Genomic DNA, 20,957 nt, shown 5'->3' on the forward strand with positions numbered 1-20,957 from the left:
CCAACACCATGATCTTAAAATGCTTCTGAAGGAAAGGGATAGGGATACTGCTGGAAATAGGGATACTGCCTGGAAAACCTGAAAGTACACCAACTGCCCTTCCTCATGGCAAATATATGTTAAAGTATGCAGTAATTCCTGAAATAAAATAAAAAAGACTGAATCCGACTTCTACATTTCTTGCTAAAAACCTTCAGCTTGCAGCTCCAGATGTTACTGGGTATAGATAGTCTGTGTGAGGCACAATGCCTCTCATACTTCAGCAGGCTTCTCCATCAGCTTAACTGAATCCCAGTTTAGCAGCACTAATCATTTCAAAAATGTCTTGATCTCCAGGCTATCAAACCCTACTTTTTCCTTTTCACTTTTCTCATCTCTTTCTCAAACAACCTACCTTATCGCCACTTCTGAACTAGCGGCTAATACAATTCCATGATAGATCTCCATCTTCTTACTGTATTCCAAAAAATGCTGCCTCGTGCATCTTAAAGTCCCTTGCCAATATTTATAATCTTGCTCACTTAATCCCTCATGCCTAGATTGAGTCTTTTACCTAAATAAACTCCCATCATCTGTCCTAGAACACTTTACATCTGTTGGAAATCTTCTCAGCCAGATTATTTTGAATAGAAATTTGCTACAAGCAAATTTCCACATTTGAGAATGACTAGAATTTTAAGTAATTATCAACATGTCTTTATACAAGGTTACAATACTGCAAAAGCTATATTTATCGTCATGGGTCACAGCTTCACAAATATGCACAATCCTTTCTTACATGACCTCTGTGCATCATCCTGAAGAGGGCCTTAGTGCAAGTAAACCGCAGTGTCCTATACATAACCTCATTTTTTACTCTTTTCTCAAGGCATCGTTAAATGGATTAGTGACTATCTTAACCTTTCTCCATTTATATAAACAACCTTCATCCTCATTATCCACTTTTAAACTCACCTTGCATACTTATGACCTTCTCCTTCCCAGCAGCCCACACACCAACACTATCCAAGATCATCTTTAAATATGTTAGATAGCATTTGTACATGGTTCCACACATCAGATCTTCAAGCAAATACCACATCTAACTTTATGATTTCTTGCACATCTCCTAAACACATATCTGCCCCTTGATTATTTATCAGTTACCATCATGACAACCTTATCTATTTACAAACAACTCATTTACCCCAGAGCCAGCTCAAACTTTCCTAACTATGTTTTATTTAGCATCAACAAGGTTCATACTCTTCTAGAAGCTCACAATCTCATTAACCCCAGAAACTTCCATTGCTAATGACATAGTAGTACATAAGCTAGAATATATAATACACACCTTATTATATTTGAAAACTGTAAATATGCTGGTACCCTCAGACACAACAAATTCTGACAAAATCTGTAGTGTCATCTGCAGCCAACCCCTTTACACAGTAATGTTCTCTTTTTAATTCTACTAACACTTCTCCATACCCACAAAATGCATTTATTTATTTATTTAACATTTGATTGCTAGGAAAGTCCGGCTGGGTTGGAGCCTTTCAGCAGAGGTCCAGGAAGAAAAGCTCCAAAGTATTACAAAAATTTTAAGAACAGTAATTTTACAATCTTTAAAAATAATACAAAAAAAAGTTTAATTATACAACATTAGACGTATTATGAAAATATTGGTTAAGAATAGATAAAACAAGTTTCTTTTCTTTGCTGTACATTGTATAAATTACTCTGTAATAAGTTTTGCCCTCCTCCTTCCTACATAGAGTGATATAAATACTTGTCCTGTTGTCTGACTCTGATCTCACTTTTCAGTTATTCCTTGCTTATCTACAGCCTTTACAACCTCCGTATTACTATGCACCCTTTCTCCAAGCTAAACTATACTACTTGGAATCCCTTACCTTCACACATTAGCTCCATACCTGCCTACACTTTCTTTAGAAAAGCTTTATTCTCCCACTACTATAGCTGTCATCTCAGTGTAACTCTCTCCTAACTTTATCGTTACCATATAACTGCGCTATCTCCTTTATCTCATCTCCACCTTTTTCAAAATTCTAGCAGGTTAATCACCTTCCCTAATCCTCACCCCATTTCTTTTTCCAACTTTTACTTGCATCATTCCTCCTGCTCTTACTTTAGGCTTCCTCCTCAGGTCCCTTTTATTTATAAACACAGTTATGCTCCACTAAATGTGTGATTTCACGTCTTGCTGTTCATTGTATTGCAGTTAATAGGCATCCTGAAAATGTTCATACAATTACAAATATGATGCCTCTATGTATATTTGTTTTGCTTACCATGACTTTAAGAAGTGTATATGGAAACATGTTAGGTCTGCATTGACTTGTTGCATTTCTAATTTGTATAATAATTTTAAACTATGAATACCTTTTTTAATTGTCAGTTTTGTCACATTTGACTTAGTTACACTCTGCTCTACCTCTGACCTGGAACACGGCTGTAAATGAAAGAGTAAATGAATAAATGAGTACATACATAAATAAATCATATTGCTCATCTCCTTCATCACTAGAATTTATATTGTGCAGGAATACTTTTTATCCATTTTAAGCCTCTGCCTATGCCCCACATGTGCCATAGCTCAAGTTGCAGTCCTTCTAGAAACAGCTGCAGAGATCCACAGGATTAGAAGAGACAGTCCATTGGACGGCTGCGGTGGTGCAGTGGTTAGTGTTGTCACCTCACAGCAAGAGGCTCTCTGGTTTGATCTTCGGCTGGGATGTCTTCTGTGCGGAGTCTGCATGTCCTCCCTGGGGTAGTGTGGGTTTCCTCCGGGTGCTCCGGTTTCCTCCCACATCGCCAAAGACATGCTGCAAGTGGATTGGACTCACTAAAATTGGCCCTAGGTGTGAGTGCGTGTGTATGTGCCTTCTGTGGAAGGTTGGTTGCCGGGCTGGCAATTTGACACCTTAAAACTCCACTGCCAATCATGAGCGGACAAGGTGATCCGCTGTGGCAACCCCTAACCTGGAAAAGCCGAAAGAGAGAGAGAGACAGAGAGAAGAGACAGTCCACAGCTCTGATAAACTGGCAGCGGTCCAGGGAGTTAGCAGGTATTCTAGCTGGCTTGAACAAAAAATATGCTAAACATTACCAACTAAAATTTTTAATGACAACTTAGAACGCATTACAAAAACTTTCTGGCAGAAGCAGTCTGTTAGCCTGTATGTCTGTCTGTCTGTATGTCTAACCTAGTTGAGTGATAACAGCTACCAAAAGGCATTGCTCTCTCCTGTTTCATTCTGAACCAGCAAAAATCTCAAACTGATTCAAGTGTCTTGCCTCTGCCATCCATCATTTTGGTAAGTGATTTCAGCTGCTGTCCAGCCTCTCTTTATGGAAAGCACTTCCTCCTGTCTAGATTAAACAGTGTTCCTTTTATGTCTTGGTCATACTCGTCTGCTGTATCCTTTATTTTCTGGGCAAGCCCATCACATTTTCTGTTTAGGGCTTTGTGCATGGATCCTGTTCCCTTTTAACCGTAAGGGATATGGAAGCGAAAACATTATTCTAATATTTCGAGTGCAGTAAGTAATCCTGCAGACAAGAATAGGAATGTTGGTGAAAAAATACTGAGCAGAGAGAAATGAGTCATCGATTTGCTCAGCTATAGAGTGGGTTAAGTATCACCTTGGTGTAGTCCCCACCAAAAAGTCTTCTGTAACCTTACCAGGGTATGGACAAGGGATGACAGCCTAAAGTCTTGTCTCTAATTACCTGCTGTAAGGGATTTTTTTTTCAAACATTTGCTTTATGGATATTGTAGGTCACACATCTCTGCGCTGTAATAAAAGTAATCGCATCATGCGACAGTCTACTTTACTACTTTTTGTTGTTGCTCCCTTGGAGGATGTGTCTCCTACATAGGACACTTAGGACTGCAGAAGTTCTGCTTTCTATTGTAAGAAATGCTATAGAGCTGTTAGAACAGTTAGAGACAAAGTGTTGTAACACAGCGTAAAGGTGATGGACAGAGAGTGATGACCAGTTGGACAGAATGGTAAGCAAAGAAGATCCAAACCTTTCATGAGGTCATTTTAAAGCAGAAGCCATTTTCATATTGGAAAACCACAGGGAGGTTGATGCCAGAGCTATTTGTACTGACTGAGTGATAAAGGAAGGTAGGAGAAAGTACTTTACTTTGGAAGAAGAACATAAGGATGTTTACAGAAGTGTTTTGCTTGAAAACTGAGAGGAAGATGTACACATTTGGTCAGTATTAACGGTTGCATAGTAGAACCTTTGAATGCTAGAAGTATTACATTTTAAGATAGATTTACTCTAAGTGAATTTACTAAGGAGAACCACTACATCGTTGTGGTATAAGAGATTTATCAAGAAAAATAAAAAAAAACTCTTGTTGGTATGTAGAACAGCAACCTGACAGCATTGTATTATATTTGAGTTGGGAAGGCATACAGAGGAGGAGGAGAAGGAAGGAATTTTATTAACGCTTGAAATAATAAGGTTGAGACTCTGATTTTACTCAGGGGGACATTATATAAAGTACTCAATATAAAGAAATCATACCCACAAAAGAGATAGTGATTGTTTTACTGAGCATTTAATTTCTCACACCTCCTAATTCATCATTTTCAGTTCTCTTTTCCAGGAGTCCAATTTCAACTTAAAATCCCCACAAGTTTCTGTCAAAAATATATTTGTGCAATACAACATTGTTGCACTTTTCTCCATAAAAGGTTTATTCTTTTATCAGTTGTCTTTCCCATGAATTTGTTATTTATGTTCCATTCTTCTTCCATGTCCTTGTTTATAATCTGCAGCTCTTATCACATTGCTTCCATCCTGTCCTTCCTCGAGTGAAAGTATATTTAGACAAAACAAAGTCTTCCTGATGCAACTTTTTCTTTTTTTTTGTATGCTATTCCTTTCCTCCGCACATATCCATATTTCTATTTGTCTTAGTAGCTCTGAGTACACTGTGAAATATTAATCTTTGACATATACAGTGATAACTATATACTGCTACATATTAGGCATAACTGATGCTTTATACAATGCCATAATAACGTGACTGTCCTTGGAATTAAACTCATGGAGATACAAGCAAATATTGTTTTCATTGTCCAAGATATTAGCATATTGTCATTCATGTGTAGTTCTAAAAATGCCACACAGTCCCAGTTCCCTTTGTTCCTGAGTTATCTCTGTGCACTACCCTCATGCATATTATATTCCAAAATTCCCAGGGTTGTAATATGTTACTTTACACTTGTTTCAGTTTAATTCAATTAATGTGTATTGGTCCATATTTTAGTTTCTTTTAGTGTTTTTTTGCATACTGATTTCTCCATTTATGGAGTTATGGGCCCCACTTTCAATCTGCAAGTAATCATGTTTTATTTTCTAAATTCTTAGCTTTATGGCTTTATGATGTGTGTAAAGCCATAACTATATTTTAAGCTTTAATGTAGCTCTCCAATACCTCTCCTCTAACCAGCACCTTACATCTAACCACTCCTGCACTTAACTCACCATCCTCATAGCATTACCGTTTGCCATCTTAGTCACCAAAGGCTCTGTAAACTACAGAGTCAAATGCATTTCAAAGTTAAAACGCACCCATCTACCAGCTTATTCTTAATTATTGATTTAAAACCAAAAAATATCATACTGGCCAGGAAACAACTCAGGACAAAACAATTAAAAAATACATTTATGAAACTTGCTTTGCTTAAATAGTGTTATCAGAATCCTTCTAATTACAGCTAATTAATTCCTTTAAAAAGACAGTATTCTCAAAACAAATCCTTAAAGAAAAACCTTTCCGCTGTACAAATACCTATGGAGCTTTAATAACAATGTGAATAAATGAATAATAATAAAAAACAACCACACTTGCAAAAGGCTAAAACCAATAAATTATTAAAAAATACAATACAATGTAAATTGTTCATACCACTTGTAAAAACTTCTTTATTAAATAATGTTGAAGGGAAATGTTATTATTGATACCTGGGAGGCTCTGTTCGTTTAGCTTAAACTGCCAAATGGCTTCCCTTTCCTCCAGCTTATTCTTTAAGTCCCCCCCTCTTGGATCAATCTGGACTTGTTCCAGAATAGTGAACCTAAATTTTTAAACTGAAGGCAATTCAGGGAAATTTCAAAAAAGGCATTTTTCTCATTACGGACTCTTATGTTATAAAGGTGTTCATAAATTATTTTCCTAAAACACCTTTCGGTTTTTCCAAGATAAAATGCCAGACAATTATCACATAAGGCCATATAAACCATGTTCTTAGTTTGATAATTACCCCTAATAAATTGTACTACTGAATTCATACCATTCTGTAATGTTACAGCCTCAGTCTCCAAAAAATATGAACATTGTGGGCACGATCCACATCTATGTGTACCTGTTCTGTTGAAAGCATCTTTCCTGTACCTTTCACCTACTTCAGATCTTCCCTTTAGGTTGTGACCTGTCTTAAGCACAAAAGATGGGCTACTGCCCATGAGTTCAAATAATTGTGGGTTTCCCCTAATAATGTTCCAATCCTTATTGACCAGGTCTTTAATAATCCTAGAATGTGACCCATATTGAATAACCAAAGTATTGTCATAATTGTCCCTGACATGTTTATTAGTCATTGTGAGGGGACCTCTTCCCAAAAGAGGTTTATATCTCAATCCCCATTGTTCCTAATATAACTAACCATATCCTTTATCAAATCCAAGGGGTAGCCATGATCTAAAACATCCGTTCAATAAAAGATTCAGAACATACAGCATCAAAAATTGGAGGTCTTCCTAGCTACCCTAATGCACTGTCCTTTTAATATACTCTTTTTTGACAAAAAGGATGGCAGCTGGAAAACTCCAAGTAACTGTTGCTAAAAATTGGTTTCCTATAAACCTTGGACCTGAATCCTGTACCTGTACCATTATGTTCAATAAAAATATCCAAATAGTTAATTCCATTGTGATTAAAATCATAAGTAAATTTCAAAAAGGTAGAGGACTGGTTTACACAATTCTTAATCATACCTTCAGGCCCATTCCATAACAAAAATACAACATCAAGGTATCTAACTTAGAACTTGATGTACTGGGAAAATGTAATGTTAAATACACAGTTAGGCTCCTATTCAGCTAGCACTAAATTGGTGTATATTGGAGCACAGGAAGCTCCCATTGCTACTCCTTTAGACTGCCTATAAAATTCCCCCTCAAAATAAATAAAATTAAAGTCTAAAACAGTAGACATTAATTCTACCAACAAATTTATTTTACCGTTTGAAAAATTAGCTTATTTGAACAAACTATTACTAAAATGTTCTAAACCTTCATTCTTAGGGGATAGATGAAAAAAGGTCCACCACATCTATGGTGGCAAATATCAAATCTGAATCCCACAGTTGTTCTTTTAATCTAGCTAAGAAGTTCAAGGAGTCCTTCATGCTGAAAAGGAGGATAGATGATGATAAATAACCATGGTTGTATTGCGACAGGCCCGTATACCTTAATACAATTATGGTACTACTTCAAACTGCTTTTTCTTTTGTTTTGATTTATTTGACCAGTTCTCCCCTGATGCACATTCTTTTCCCTTCATTTTATTGGAACTGTTTTCTTCCATCTGTAAATTTAGGCAGCAAAGAAACGTTAGCAACTCCAGTCTGCTCCTTAATTTGGTTCAGTACTGCAACCATGCAGCACAACCTTCTGGCTTTTGCACATAAGTCCTTTCACCTATTATCTAAAAATTCCTTTTTACATTTATGTTTACCCCCCCCCCAATAGGGCCCCTTTTCAGACATTTTATTTGTATTTGTGTATTTATTTATTTGTTCATGTATTGTTTACTGTGTTTTCCAACTATGTGGTGGCCCCATTTCATCGGATACCTGGAGAGAAACACTCCTATGACGTTTATATATCTCTAACAGTCATAAGAAAATGTAATTAACTGTATAGTATGTCAGTGGTTCATACGTAGTGAATATTCATCAGTGACACTCATGGGTAAACGACCAACTATGCAGTACAATAACAAGTCATATACAGCAGCAGTTCAAGTGATAGTGTCAGATATCATGCAACAGTGATGCAGTAGAAAGAATAAGTGACACTGTATACATAAGCAGTAAATAAAGATTTGATTGTAAATGTAGAGGAAGTCTGTTCTAATCTACAAAATGACTGCAGATGTAATGTACTGTTTTACTATTATTTATTTACCTGGATAAGTGAGCTGGTCCGTGTACCCCTTCAGTCATGACCTAGGCAGTTAGGATGTAGTTCATAGGTGTTTACTAGACTAACGACAACAAGGGCCTTTTTAAGCCTAGCCATGCATCCCAAACCTCTGACAAGTTCTGGTACCCTTGATGAGTGTAAGCAGGGATTTGGGAGATGAAACTTTTACAAGCTAGGGCCTGGGAGATGAACCTTTTACAGGCTGCCTGTGTCCATTAGAGAGATGTGCCAAACCAGGGATGAATTTCCTGTTCCTCATGCAGTTGTCCAAGTTACACTTGAATTGGGTTAGGGAGGAACTCTGCTTCACATGGATGGGGAGCCTGTCCCAGAGATGGGTTAGACTCTGGGATACATACCTATCTCTCCAGCGGGACCTATTTATATCACAGGCAAGGTTTAAACTTTAGAACAGGTAATTTTGGTGGTGTTTGTTTTGTTGATATGTACGAGGTCCATCAGCGAGGGGTCTGACAATGCCCTGTCATTGTAAAGTACATGCTGCCTGATAGCTGTTTATCACATCTGTGTTGTCAGCCTTATACTAATTCAGACTGACACCATATATACAATACTCATCCTATACAGAGACCGTAGTTCGCTAGTTAAGCATCAGCAATGATGTTAAAGGTAGTAGAAAACAAATGTCTTTGGTTTGGCACTTTAGGCAGGGACAGTCTCTGTTTAGGAATACTTTGAAGTATAGAAAATGTGATATTGTCTGAGAGACTCTTGTCCTCATAACAAAGATAGTGACCTCATAATAAAAAGTAACAAAAATGAAACCCACAGACAACCGAACAGTAGTTTAATATTCCATGGCTGACAATTAATATAAATGTTACTTTTAATATTTTGGTAAAAAATAAAACTGCTCAAGAATAGAAAATGGCTTTAAAAGAATTTTGGTATATGGCATTTTTGTGATGTGTTTAGTGGGTTTAGAAGCTGAAAAAATACAGATGTATTTGCATATTTATAAAATATACATTGATCTAAAGTACATAACCCATTTTTAACCACAGCCCGGTTACATTAATTACATGGGAAGGAACACTGCACAGTCAGTACTGTGGTACATAATATGATTTAAATGAAGAAGATAATCATAATAAAAAAATGTACAATGCATGAAAACATACAATATGAATGCTTCTTTCCATCCACTTACAGCTCCCTTTAATTGTAGATGCGTCTCCCCTTCCCTCGGTGCTTTCGCTGTCCTCATCGCTCTTTTTACTTTATTTGCAACGTTCACCATTTAGGTTTCTCTTCCTGTAAGACTTTCCATTTGCCAGCTTCAGACAAGTCCCTCTTAACTTCCCGTTCATCCCAGAATGGAGGTACTTTTTAACCCTTTGTTCCTTCCTTACTTAGTATGTAGCTCTATTGCTTCAGAACCAACTTTGTTGTGCATTTTTGGGGCAGACTGTTTGTTTCCTCTAGTTTTAAATACAGTTTTGGTACTACTGTGCCTGTCTTACATACTGACAGATCCTGCAAAAGAAGATGGAACCCAGTTTTATAGATTTTCATTGCAAGGCATATTTTTGTGGTGAAACTTAAAACAGAGTCGCTCTGCAGGTGATATGGTACAAGAACAGAGTTGCTGTATGAGTGATATGGGACAAGTAAGGTGAAGTTGTAAGACAAGTTTAATTATTATTATTATTTTGGCTTTTTTTTTTTTTTATATAGTCATTGCTTGTCGGTGAAAAGAAAGCCGGAGGCTGTTTTCGTTTTGCTGAGCAGTATTTGAGGAAGCACAAGGCACCGTCTAGAGCAAGCACTGATAGTACAGAGTGAAGCTCATAACTAGCTCATGCACTGATTGCTTGATTAACCCATGCTGTAGTCTAGAAACCATTAACTGGCTTCTGGGTAACCACTGCTTGAAATTATTTTATGCTGTACTACAGAACTTTAACACAAGCCCAATCTATGTTCTAGGCACCAGTAATGTGAAGAAATCTTCCCAGACGTCATGTTCTGTGACTAGTGGCTGTTATAGCAGAAATAATTCACATTCTTGTTTCATGAGTCATGTCAGGTTTCCACATATGACATTTACATGTCTAAATCTTCTGTTTTGAAATGTAGTGAATATTGCCTCACGTGATTTTAAAATGTGGCAAGTTAGTACAGAGGTGCACCATATGTATCTTATCTCAAAAAAGGGTCAAAATGTATTTTTAGAAGTGGATATGAAAGACAAATGTAAAACCGAGACTGACAGATTCTAGAGTACATTAATAAAGGGCACTCTTTGATAATTCATGCAACACCAATCATTTAGGTGAAAACATTGTAGTGATCAAATCTGAGAAGTAATTTTGTCACTTTGTCACTGACACATTTTTCTTTTCTATTTTTGCATCAGGTGATACAATATTTATCATCCTTAGGAAGCAGAAACTAATTTTCTTGCACTGGTATCACCACATCACTGTCCTGCTGTATTCTTGGTACTCCTACAAGGACATGGTAGCAGGCGGTGGCTGGTTCATGACCATGAACTATGGTGTGCATGCAGTAATGTACTCCTACTATGCCCTACGTGCTGCTGGGTTCCGAGTTTCCCGGAAGTTTGCTATGTTCATTACACTGACTCAGATCACACAGATGTTGATGGGCTGCGTAGTTAATTACCTGGTCTTTTCCTGGATGCAACAGGGCCAGTGTCCATCTCACATGCAAAACATCGTTTGGTCCTCCCTCATGTACCTCAGCTACTTTGTGCTGTTCTGCCATTTCTTCTGTCAAGCATACATCAACAAACAGCGACAAATGGCAAAAATCAAATAGCAGACAATCAAAACAGAAGCCATGAACTCAGGGGCAAGAAAAAACGAAAATGGCACAAAGAACCATACATATCCAGTGAAGTTACAAGCCAGCTTAGAGACAGTTTGGGGTAATATAGTCAAATGATCGGCAATGAGGGTGAGGATTCGTCTGAATATCTTCTCACTGAGCCAGTCACAAAAGTTTCACAGAGCTGCATATACTGCTCGTTGCAGGGTTTTAACAGATACAGCATTCCAGGATTTCAGCTGATGTGGATCCTAAGGGGTTCTGCTGTCCATACAGCAAACATAAGTTATTTTGCGCTGTACACCATTTCATTTAATTCTGTGGGCAATAAGCTACAGAATTTGTTACTGTAGCATACCGTACTATTGCAGAACCATGAGCAGTAATATGTCCTGTCGACACCATGGATTTATGAAGCTGGAACTCTGGCTGTAGGAAGGGCACAGAGGTTGTTCTTATAAAACATTAGGGGAAGTTGATATGATTCAGAGTGTACTGCAACTGAAGTTAGTATTATATTAAATATTGTTGCGTACGCATAGTATTTCAGCATTCCAGTTAATCCTCATATTAGAGTGAAAGATTAACATGAATTTCAACAATCCAGTATAAAAAAGGTGCTTCAGTGGATATCCATTACTAATTGTATACTGCTTGCCAAATATTCCATAAATCATTGTAAAGCATCAGAGTTTTGTGGCTGTCTTGCAGAAAAATGTTGTGTTAAATCAATGTTTGCTTTATTGTTTTTTGAGTTGTATCACCACAGGTGATCTAACCATTCACCAAAGGAAAGTTTATGATTATATCTACAATATAAATGCCAAGAAAGTAGTTAATGTAAAAAAAAAAAAATGAATAATACTTTAGAAAAAAAAAACTGTGTACATGTTTGTTACAGCATTCACTTGCTCAAGAAATCTGTTGATGTTTTGTAGTGCTGTATCTGAAGTGTATTAACAAGTTCTGACACAATTGTTTATGGATCGGGTATGTTCTGAACACCCTCTATTGCTTTTGTGGATAAACTTCACTGTAATATACTTTAGCTTTAGGATGTTGCTAGCTGTCAGCAACGCTTTAGTTAAAAGGGCTTTTTCAATTTTAAGATACAATATAGCCCATGTTTCAGATACTGAGAACCCTAACAGCATTGTTTTCTGTTCTAAAAATATATCCCCTTTATTGCAATACATTTCTATAATTTTAATGTTTGCAAAAATGACTATGCTGAGTTATCTTTTGAAAGAATATTTCATTGTAAAACATATTAAATTGTGCATCTTAATATTATGTAAAAGGAGTTGCAAATTATGGGACCATATTGTAAAAGAGCCATATATGTGTGTAGCAGGATTCATTTGTCATTGTTTGAAGTGTTCTTGCCAACCCTTAACTGAAACGAAACATGAATAATTCCTTAACCCTGAGTAAATCTCCTGCTGTAACATTGCAGGGCTAGTGTGTGTCTAAAGTCATACAGTATATTATCACAGCCTAGCTTTATATCGAATAGAAAAGAAGATTGGGACTATTTAAGTTTAGATATTTATAGGAGGTAGAACAGACGTTTTTAGTTCAGATGTTCCTCACAAGCATGCCTCCTGTTAAGAACTGATTTGTCTGTTGGTCAAACACCCAAAGTTACAGCTTAATGGTTAATGAATGGCAGGCGTTGTATTTATTTTTGTTTTGCACATCACTGTTGTGTGAAGCATAACTACAGCCATTCATGTTTAGTGCTAGAAGAATCTAGTTGGTAGACTGAAATGTTATGCTACTTCTGTATGAAGCGCAGTTTACATTGTTTCTTGTACAAATAGACATTTTTGCTAAGCAAAATATTATTTATACATGAACTGTATATATAAATATGTTACAGAAAGTAGGGAAGTATGATTATCGTGGAACTATTAAATTAGCTGACTTTGTTTCATTAATAGTACATTTGCATCTACATTTTGAGACCAAGTTAGATTAGTGTGAATGTATATAGCAAGGAAAATACATAATTTGGTTTAAATGAACTGTAGAATTTCTTAATAATAACTTAAGCGGCAGACTTGGCAATATGTATAACTAAAAAATTATGTACCTATTCTGTCTATATCAAGTGGAGTGATGGAGTTTCCAGATGTTTTTCAACCTTCCTTTTTTCATGTAAAATAATGTTAACCATTACTGTGACATTATATGTTAACTTCCATTTTTGGGAAGGAAAAACCAAGTAGCTGTCTAAATGGTAATATATGTTGCTAAATAAAAAGGTATTCAAACACATAGATTTATGATATGGTTACATACCAAAACAGTAGCACAACATTATTGGTGCCACAGATGTGTGTACACACTGGCTCACTCTGCACACTTGTTAACTGTATGCATCAAAGTTGCAGACTGAATGTCCATTTCTTAGCCAGCTGAATGAATAAGAAAAATTTTCAAAGTAGAATCCAATCTCTTTCCACCAGTACTGATACCCAAAGAAGCAACTCTGACACTGTAGGTGCAGTTGATCGAGGAATATGGATGGAAAACTTTGCCTCTAGCTCTGAAAGCATTCAGCTAAGAACTAATATTTCACTTTCTAGAATGTTCACTAGACTTGCTGCACATCAGCATTGTGGACTGTGTAGTACATAGACTGGCTAAATAGAGCATAGGCAAACCTTGTATGCTGAATGGTACTGATTTGTTGTTGTTGCTTTTGTTTTCTGAGCAGGCAAACTCCAGAAGCAAGTACTTGGTGACTGCGCACAGTGTTTTGTTCTAGAACTAAAAGGACTATAGAGGCTTGAGCAGTGCTACCATTGAACTGATATTATCAGATGTAATTATGTTTCTAAACATGTAAGGCACCAACAGTAGGGCTCCTTGCATGCCAGCATAAACTCTGCAACAACCACACTTAGTGTAATGTTTGGCGATGGTAGAGCTGCACAAATACGCAGCAGCACTCTTCTGAGTCACTGTTGTAGTTTTCAGTTTGTGGATTGATGCCCTCTGCCAGATCAGATGCTCCTTCTGTTACATATTCATAGTACATGTGCTGCACTAATCACAGCAAATTAATTTCTGGTAGCATGCACTTTCCCTCTATCAGGCCCCTGACCATGCAAGTAGGTTCTTGGTAAGTTCCTTCCTTGACCTATTTAGCAGATTACTCCAGGGTAACCTCCCTGTATTCATATGTGTTTGCCCTTTTTAAGACAGTCAATTTATGGTAATCAAATGGTAGTTGAATTTTTACTCATCTTTTGCTGTGGTCCTCGACATTCAGTGCCAGTCATGTTCTCCCAAAGTATCTTGCACCACCTAATAGTCAATTTGGGGAGCATAATTTTGTAACACTTTATTATATCCTGTCAAAAGATAAAACAGTCCCTATAAAGGCACATCTTTATTATGAAGAAATATAATTTTGTAATAAAAATTTAATTATTAGCTGCTTGTGTTTATATATAAAGCAGCTCCATATGTTATATAATTTTCTTAGGCATCATCTCATTTTTTTTTTTTTTTGCATCGTGTACAGAATTCCTTTCTTAGACTGTAACATTGAGTTTTGCATAACTATAAGTATGCTGACAAGTAATCCATGACACATTAACCAAAACATTTGTACATTTTCACAGATAGTCTCATGCCTCATACTCTAGTTACGTATCACCTGTCATGTACAGTCATGTCATTTTATCACTGTATGACATCAGTAAGTGCATATATGTACCAACCACAACACAGTCAAGTTCACAGTAAATGTAAGATCTACACAGAAGCAGTGCCACTTGCATTTTATTTCTTAATTGATTTTATGGGTAAAATCTTGTATTTATCCACTATCTGGCCCTTGTGATCATTTCAAATCTGATGGCAGTTTATTCCATTCTGCGTTATATTACAAAGCAGTGTCATATTTTCTGCTCATGTCTGTGTGTCTTCTATCATAATTAGTTGTTTGTTTCATTTAGCTTCCACAAATTTCTTTAGATTCTTTAACATTTACCTTTACATTTTAGAATCTGACCATAATTAAGCATATCTTAACATGATCATATTTGAGTAAAAGAAAGAAACATATAAAGGTAGCAGTTTATTTCCCTTAAACTTGAGGTTTGCAGTATTTGATGGACTTCATCTGCAGGTTCCCTGAACAAATGCCGTGGCCAGCTCATCTGGTGCCTGGTTCCTCTCCCCAGTTTGGCATCTCTCAACTCTTAAGATGAGGGCCAAAAAAAAAGGTCTTGTATCTGATATGGTATTCCTCCCGTCTCTCCTAAGGAGTACCATGTCTTCTGTGTATCAGCATCACATTGGCATGAGTAATAAGAAACCCATTGTCAGTGCTCATAATCGCTACCACTAACACCTTTTATCCAGGTAGGCTGCTCCCTTCTCCCCTCTCTAGCTACACTTCTGCCTTGAATGAAAGGTTTTAAAAGTTTAATATTGCAATATCCATCCCATTTGTAGGCTTCCAAATCATGTGTTCATATATGCTCAAATCTTTTACATGTATTTGCACCATTTCCCACTTTTTCTGTATCACACACTTTTTATTTTAATGACTACTCATGAAGTTTGTGTAGCTATTTGTCCATTTACTATCATCTGTATACTTAAAAGACTCAATAACTTTACCCTGTGGCTTATTTACTGTTTGGAATTTAAACTGACACAGTTCCACTATGGATAACTGAGAAATCCCATGTTTAAGTACAAGTGCATTTGACAAACTCTGTTACATCTAAGCCTTGTTATTCTATGTTTAGACCATTTACTTAGACCATTCACAGAACAGGAGTGCTGTCATAAACTTTCTACTTTATTTAGCTTTGGGTTGTTTATCCTGAATTGCTCTGACCACCTCCCCACCCCAGGATACGTGAGCTAACATTGGACTTTCACCTGTGGCCACCTGGAACTGTTACTCAAACATGAATTCACTGGATTACAGTTAAGGTTTCTTAGCTCCGCACCATGGAACCCTAGCCAACCGTTTTTGTAGTAGTTGTGTGGTCGGTTGAGTCTGCACTGAACATAGCTCACTTTGGTGTGTCATTTTTATTTAAAAATGTCAACAAGTGGTGGTTATGACAGTATTTTGATGATTACATATCTTGTGAAAGTTTCACTGCCACAGAAGAAGCTCACAGTTTTCAGTGCTGGGCAATATTCTTCAGATGTCTCAGTCAAGTATGATTTTGTATTCATTCAGTGGCTTGAAGTCGTGTGTGTGTACCTTAACAGTGCATAATTTTCTTGGCAGGCCAAGCAGCTTGTTACAAAGATCTGAAGTGTATCAAGTTAATATGTGTACCGAAAGTGGCTGTGTAAAAGTTATTAGCAGTATTGGACTGCTGTATTTTTCAGAAAGAAATAATTCTGTTGCACCCCTTTTTATTGTATAATTTCAGTATCTCACACACACAAACGCACATATGGTTGGTAATATGCTGTGCATACCTTTTTGCAATTGGAGAACCTTAGTGGTTCAGTGGTTAAGATTTCACAGTGCAGGTCGTACCTCTTGTTACTATATGAAGCTTACATCTTTCGTATGTCCCTGCTGGAGTATTTTCCAGGTGCTTCATTTTCCATGTCTCTGCATAAACATGATGACTGCTATTCCAAAATGCCAACATATAAGTTTATACGTAGTTACTTGTTATATGGCAGAGGAGACCATTCAGGAACCTAAACCATTTTCCCAGTTACGCCAGTGTATGGCCTAGTTAAGTGACTAGCTTTGGGTCACAGAGTAGGCAAATGGAGGCTGGGGTCATGAATCCTTAGACCACAGATAGCAGCTGGTTAACAGCTCATGGTGTTTATCTTCTGCATTAACTGCCAAACTGTAGTGTATTAGCTCTTACTTTTTAATTTCTCCAAATCTTGTGGGTTACTAATACCATGACAGGAATGGACCCCATTCCTATGTCAAAGTATGATTAAAGTTCATGAAATTAGTATTATTTCAATCTTTGATGTCAGCCAAAAGTGCTCTTTTAGTACCCGCAATGTTCCCAGTAATGACTTCTCCCGCAATTCGTACAGGGTTACATGGATTGGTAAGATATCTAAATATGACTGTAGATTCTTTTTTATAAGACCTGTTGTTCCTACTACTATTGGAACTGTCTGGGTATCTTTCTTCCACATTGTTCTCATTTCTGCTTGCAGATCTTGATATTTTATAACTTTGTGTCTCTCTCTGTACACAACACACTTTGGCGATTTCAATGATCAATGCTACTTTTGTCTTCTTTTCATGGACCACTATATCCAGTTTTCTAGTATCTGTCTTTTGAACTGCTGGTAATGGGTGAGCCCGTGTGATATAAACTTCATCATTTTCTATGACGCTTTGTGGCTCATGCTTCCAGTGTTTTTCAGCTATTTCAGGACCATAATATTTGCAGAATCCCCAGTGCAACAGTATTGCCACATTATTATGACTTTCAGTATATAGTCCTTCTGCCATTAATTTATCAAAAGAAAATAAGGTCAGGACAGTGATAAAGCTGAAACTGTAGCCAGGTGCACAAATCCAGTAAATACAACTCCAGATAAACGCCAGATACTTTAATAAAACAACAAAGCTTTCGGATTACAAATCCTTCTTCAGTGTTAGAATACCTATACTGAATTCTAAAACCTTAAATAGTCAATTAAACAGTCACATGATAACAGCCAGCCTATATATATAAAATATACTTTTATACATAGAAACAATTTTAAAGTAATTAAATGATTATTGTATATTTTTGTGTTTATAGACTGGCTGTTATCATGTGACTGTTTAATTGACTATTTAAGGTTTTAGAATTCAGTATAGGTATTCTAACACTGAAGAAGGATTTGTAATCCGAAAGCTTTGCTGTTTTATTAATTTATCACAACCAGCAACGAGATTTGTGACTTTTTCCAATTTGGTTGTACAAAACCTGCATTTGTCTATTTCTCCCACATGTTCAATGGACTTTGTAAACCAGCGTGTACATAGCCCACTATCTTGGGCCACCAATATTAACCTTTCTTCTCTTGGTTTGAATTCACCTCTGCTTAACCATTCCTGCATTCGTTCCTGATCAACATCAGGTTCTTCCAGAAGTTTTCTATGCTTGCAACTATATTTATGCATTTTCCACATTTTTTGCCTTCTCATCTGATCTTTCACATTATATTCTTTCTTTTGTTTATTGGCACATTCAGTTGCTGCCTGATTTTTATCTACTTATAGTTTGATTTCTATTCCTGCTTGATGCCGATATGTTTCTGCTAGATTAAACAGAGAAGTCATCTTAGATTTATTCTCCTCATGTTTCAAAACTTTCACTATGTTTGGGTCTTGTGAAGTCGGCAGATATGTGTGGAATCATGTAATCAGTTTCAAGGAGACCTATCTCTCCTTCGGAACGGGGAATATATAATCTTGGTATGTAATGATTTTTATAAATCATTTGGTGAGATTGAAGCATCCTTCTTGTTTTCCTATCTAATCTATACAACGTGTTTTGGAGCCAGTCAGTCATTCCAAAACTGTAAGTTAGGACAGGAAGAGCAAATTGGTTTATAGCTTGGCTTTTGTTCCTAGTTGTCAGTGCTGTTTTCAGGATTAATTTAAGTCTTATAAAATATTCATTGCTAAGTTTTATGCGCATTTGTTCATGTTTTATTGTTTATCCTTCATCAATTACCAAATATTTATGCACTCCCTCTTGCTCAAGTTCTTTTATATCACATTCTTGTCCCAAACTGATGTTATCCTGGTGTTGCAGTTTTCCTGCTTTAAAGATTACTTTGCATGTTTATCAAGACCAAATGACATTCTTATATCTGAAAAAGTTTTAACAACCTGCAGTTGTGCTTTCAGTTCCTCATCTGATGAGCTATGCAGTTTTAAATCATTGAAAGAGGGAAGATGAGAAGTCTTTACACTCAGAATAGCAGAGGTGACAGTGTCACCCTAGAATTTGAATTTTTATCCCAGGAATGAATACTTTGTCCTTTATCATGGCTTAATTGCAAAGTGGTCTGCCACTGTTTTATGGTCACTGTAATGTAGCCGATCAGTGCAGGGTGTATCTATCTTATACATTTTTAAGCACTCTTTTATCCATGAATGTGGGATACTATCAAATGCTTTTTTGTAGTCAATCCATACTTAGATTCTTTCCCTCTTCACAGTTCTCCACTATGACTCTAACAACAAATTATACTTTGTTCCATATGACTCTCTTTTATTGCCCTTTTGTTCTACTGCCATAATTGAGTTTTCTTCTAAATGACTATAAGCTCTTGTCAGCATCAATTCCCGTGTCTAGTTTATATGTCATCGGAAGGCAAGTTATTGGTCTAGAATTTTAGGGTAGCTTGCAGCTTCACTCTTAAGTAGGAATATTGTTTTTCCTGTTAGCCAGGTTGGTGTCTGTTTAGGGTGCGCATATAAATAGTTCTTACTCATGCCTACAGCAAGACGTTGTTGCGTTTGATTTTCAGCTAGAGCATCTTCTGTGTGGAGGCATGCGTGAATGGGCATGCCTTCATTGAAGGTTGTGCATCAGGGCTGGTAACTTGGCACGTAAAAATCCACTACCAAACATTAGCGGGCCGGAGTTCTGCTGTGGCGACCCCTAACCGGAAGACACAACAACAACTCATGCCTAAATTTTCATGCAAAGATGTTAATGCTTTTAACCAAAAGTTAGGTACTGCATCTGGGCCTGGGGTTTTCCAGTTAGAGGCTTTGCTTAACTTTGTTTCAGTCTCACTGGCTGTTACTTCATCCCATTTCGTATCCTGTACCTTTAAACTTCTTATTCTTTCTCTTACTTCTTCTATCCATTTAGCATCTTTGTTATGCTCCACAGGATCTTCATAGATGCTTCTCCAAAATGTATCTATTTCTTCTTTTTTTGGTGGTCTTTCAATTCCTTTTACCTTGTTTCCCAATTATCTATAAAACATTTTTGGGTCATCAATAAATTGCTTATTTTATACTTTTCCTTTATATTTATCCATGTATCTTCTAAGTTTTTTCACCTGTGCTGAAATCTTTAGTTTATTTGTGATAGTGCGTGATAGATCCTGGTCTGTTTTAATACTGTGCATTGCTTTTATCACACCTTTCTTTCTTAGTATTTTTGTTGATCTATTCCCTCTTCTTTATTCTTCTAACAGTGACATGTCTTGTCTTAATTGCTTTATAGTTTTCTCTATTCAATATTTCCATGATGGTATTCACTTTCTCCCCTTCCTTTCCCTCGCTATCCTGTGTTCTTGTGGTAGAACTTTATCAGTTATTAATTTAGGAGCACAGTAATATATCCTGTTTACTTCTGCTATATCTCATGGATCTCTATGGGCAGTCCTAATTACTGTGTTCATTTGTTTTATCAAACTTGTGACTTTTTGGGTTTTATTGACCTTCTGCAGTCTATTTCTTTCAATGATCTTAATATGTATATCTATGTCTTACCTTTATGGCACAGCTCATGTCTGAAAATGGTTAGAAGGATCAGTTCATTTAACTGCTTAAAAAAGAAATGGCTATAACTGCCACTATTGCCACCTCGTATAGTAAGCACTTTCACTGTTTATAAACTCCATTTCATCTGTCTTACTCCACTTCTTTGCAGATTTCAGTGTAAATGTTTGTAATATTGTACTCGGTCACATGTGTGAACAAAGCAAATATGTGGTTTGCTCAAGATGTTTGCAAGGGTGCAGTTCCCTTTTTAATTCAGGACTGCTTGTTCAATCTCCATAGTATTGTAAATGATGAAAAAATACTGTTACTTCTACCCGTTGCAGCCTACTCCCCCCCAATAACCATCCTTTAGTACTGTGGCCATGTTTAAAATGTTCAGTTTACTTCCCAAGTTTAACGGTTGCTGAAGGTA

General features: G+C 36.7%; 1 protein-coding gene across 1 annotated transcript in view; it reads left to right on the plus strand.

The window, feature by feature from the left end:
• ELOVL6 (ELOVL fatty acid elongase 6) overlaps positions 1-15,387 on the plus strand; it is a 722,002-nt gene extending 706,615 nt beyond the window's left edge. The window contains exon 4 of the mRNA XM_044061463.1: positions 10,619-15,387. Within this exon, the coding sequence (XP_043917398.1) occupies positions 10,619-11,043 (425 nt within the window). The 3' untranslated portion in view covers positions 11,044-15,387. The remainder of the gene's footprint in view (positions 1-10,618) is intronic.
• Positions 15,388-20,957: the final 5,570 nt, after the last annotated feature.

This window comes from Protopterus annectens, chromosome 2.part0 (genome assembly GCF_019279795.1).
Source record: "Protopterus annectens isolate FY-2018-M chromosome 2.part0, PAN1.0, whole genome shotgun sequence".
Taxonomy (NCBI): Eukaryota; Metazoa; Chordata; order Ceratodontiformes; family Protopteridae; genus Protopterus; species Protopterus annectens.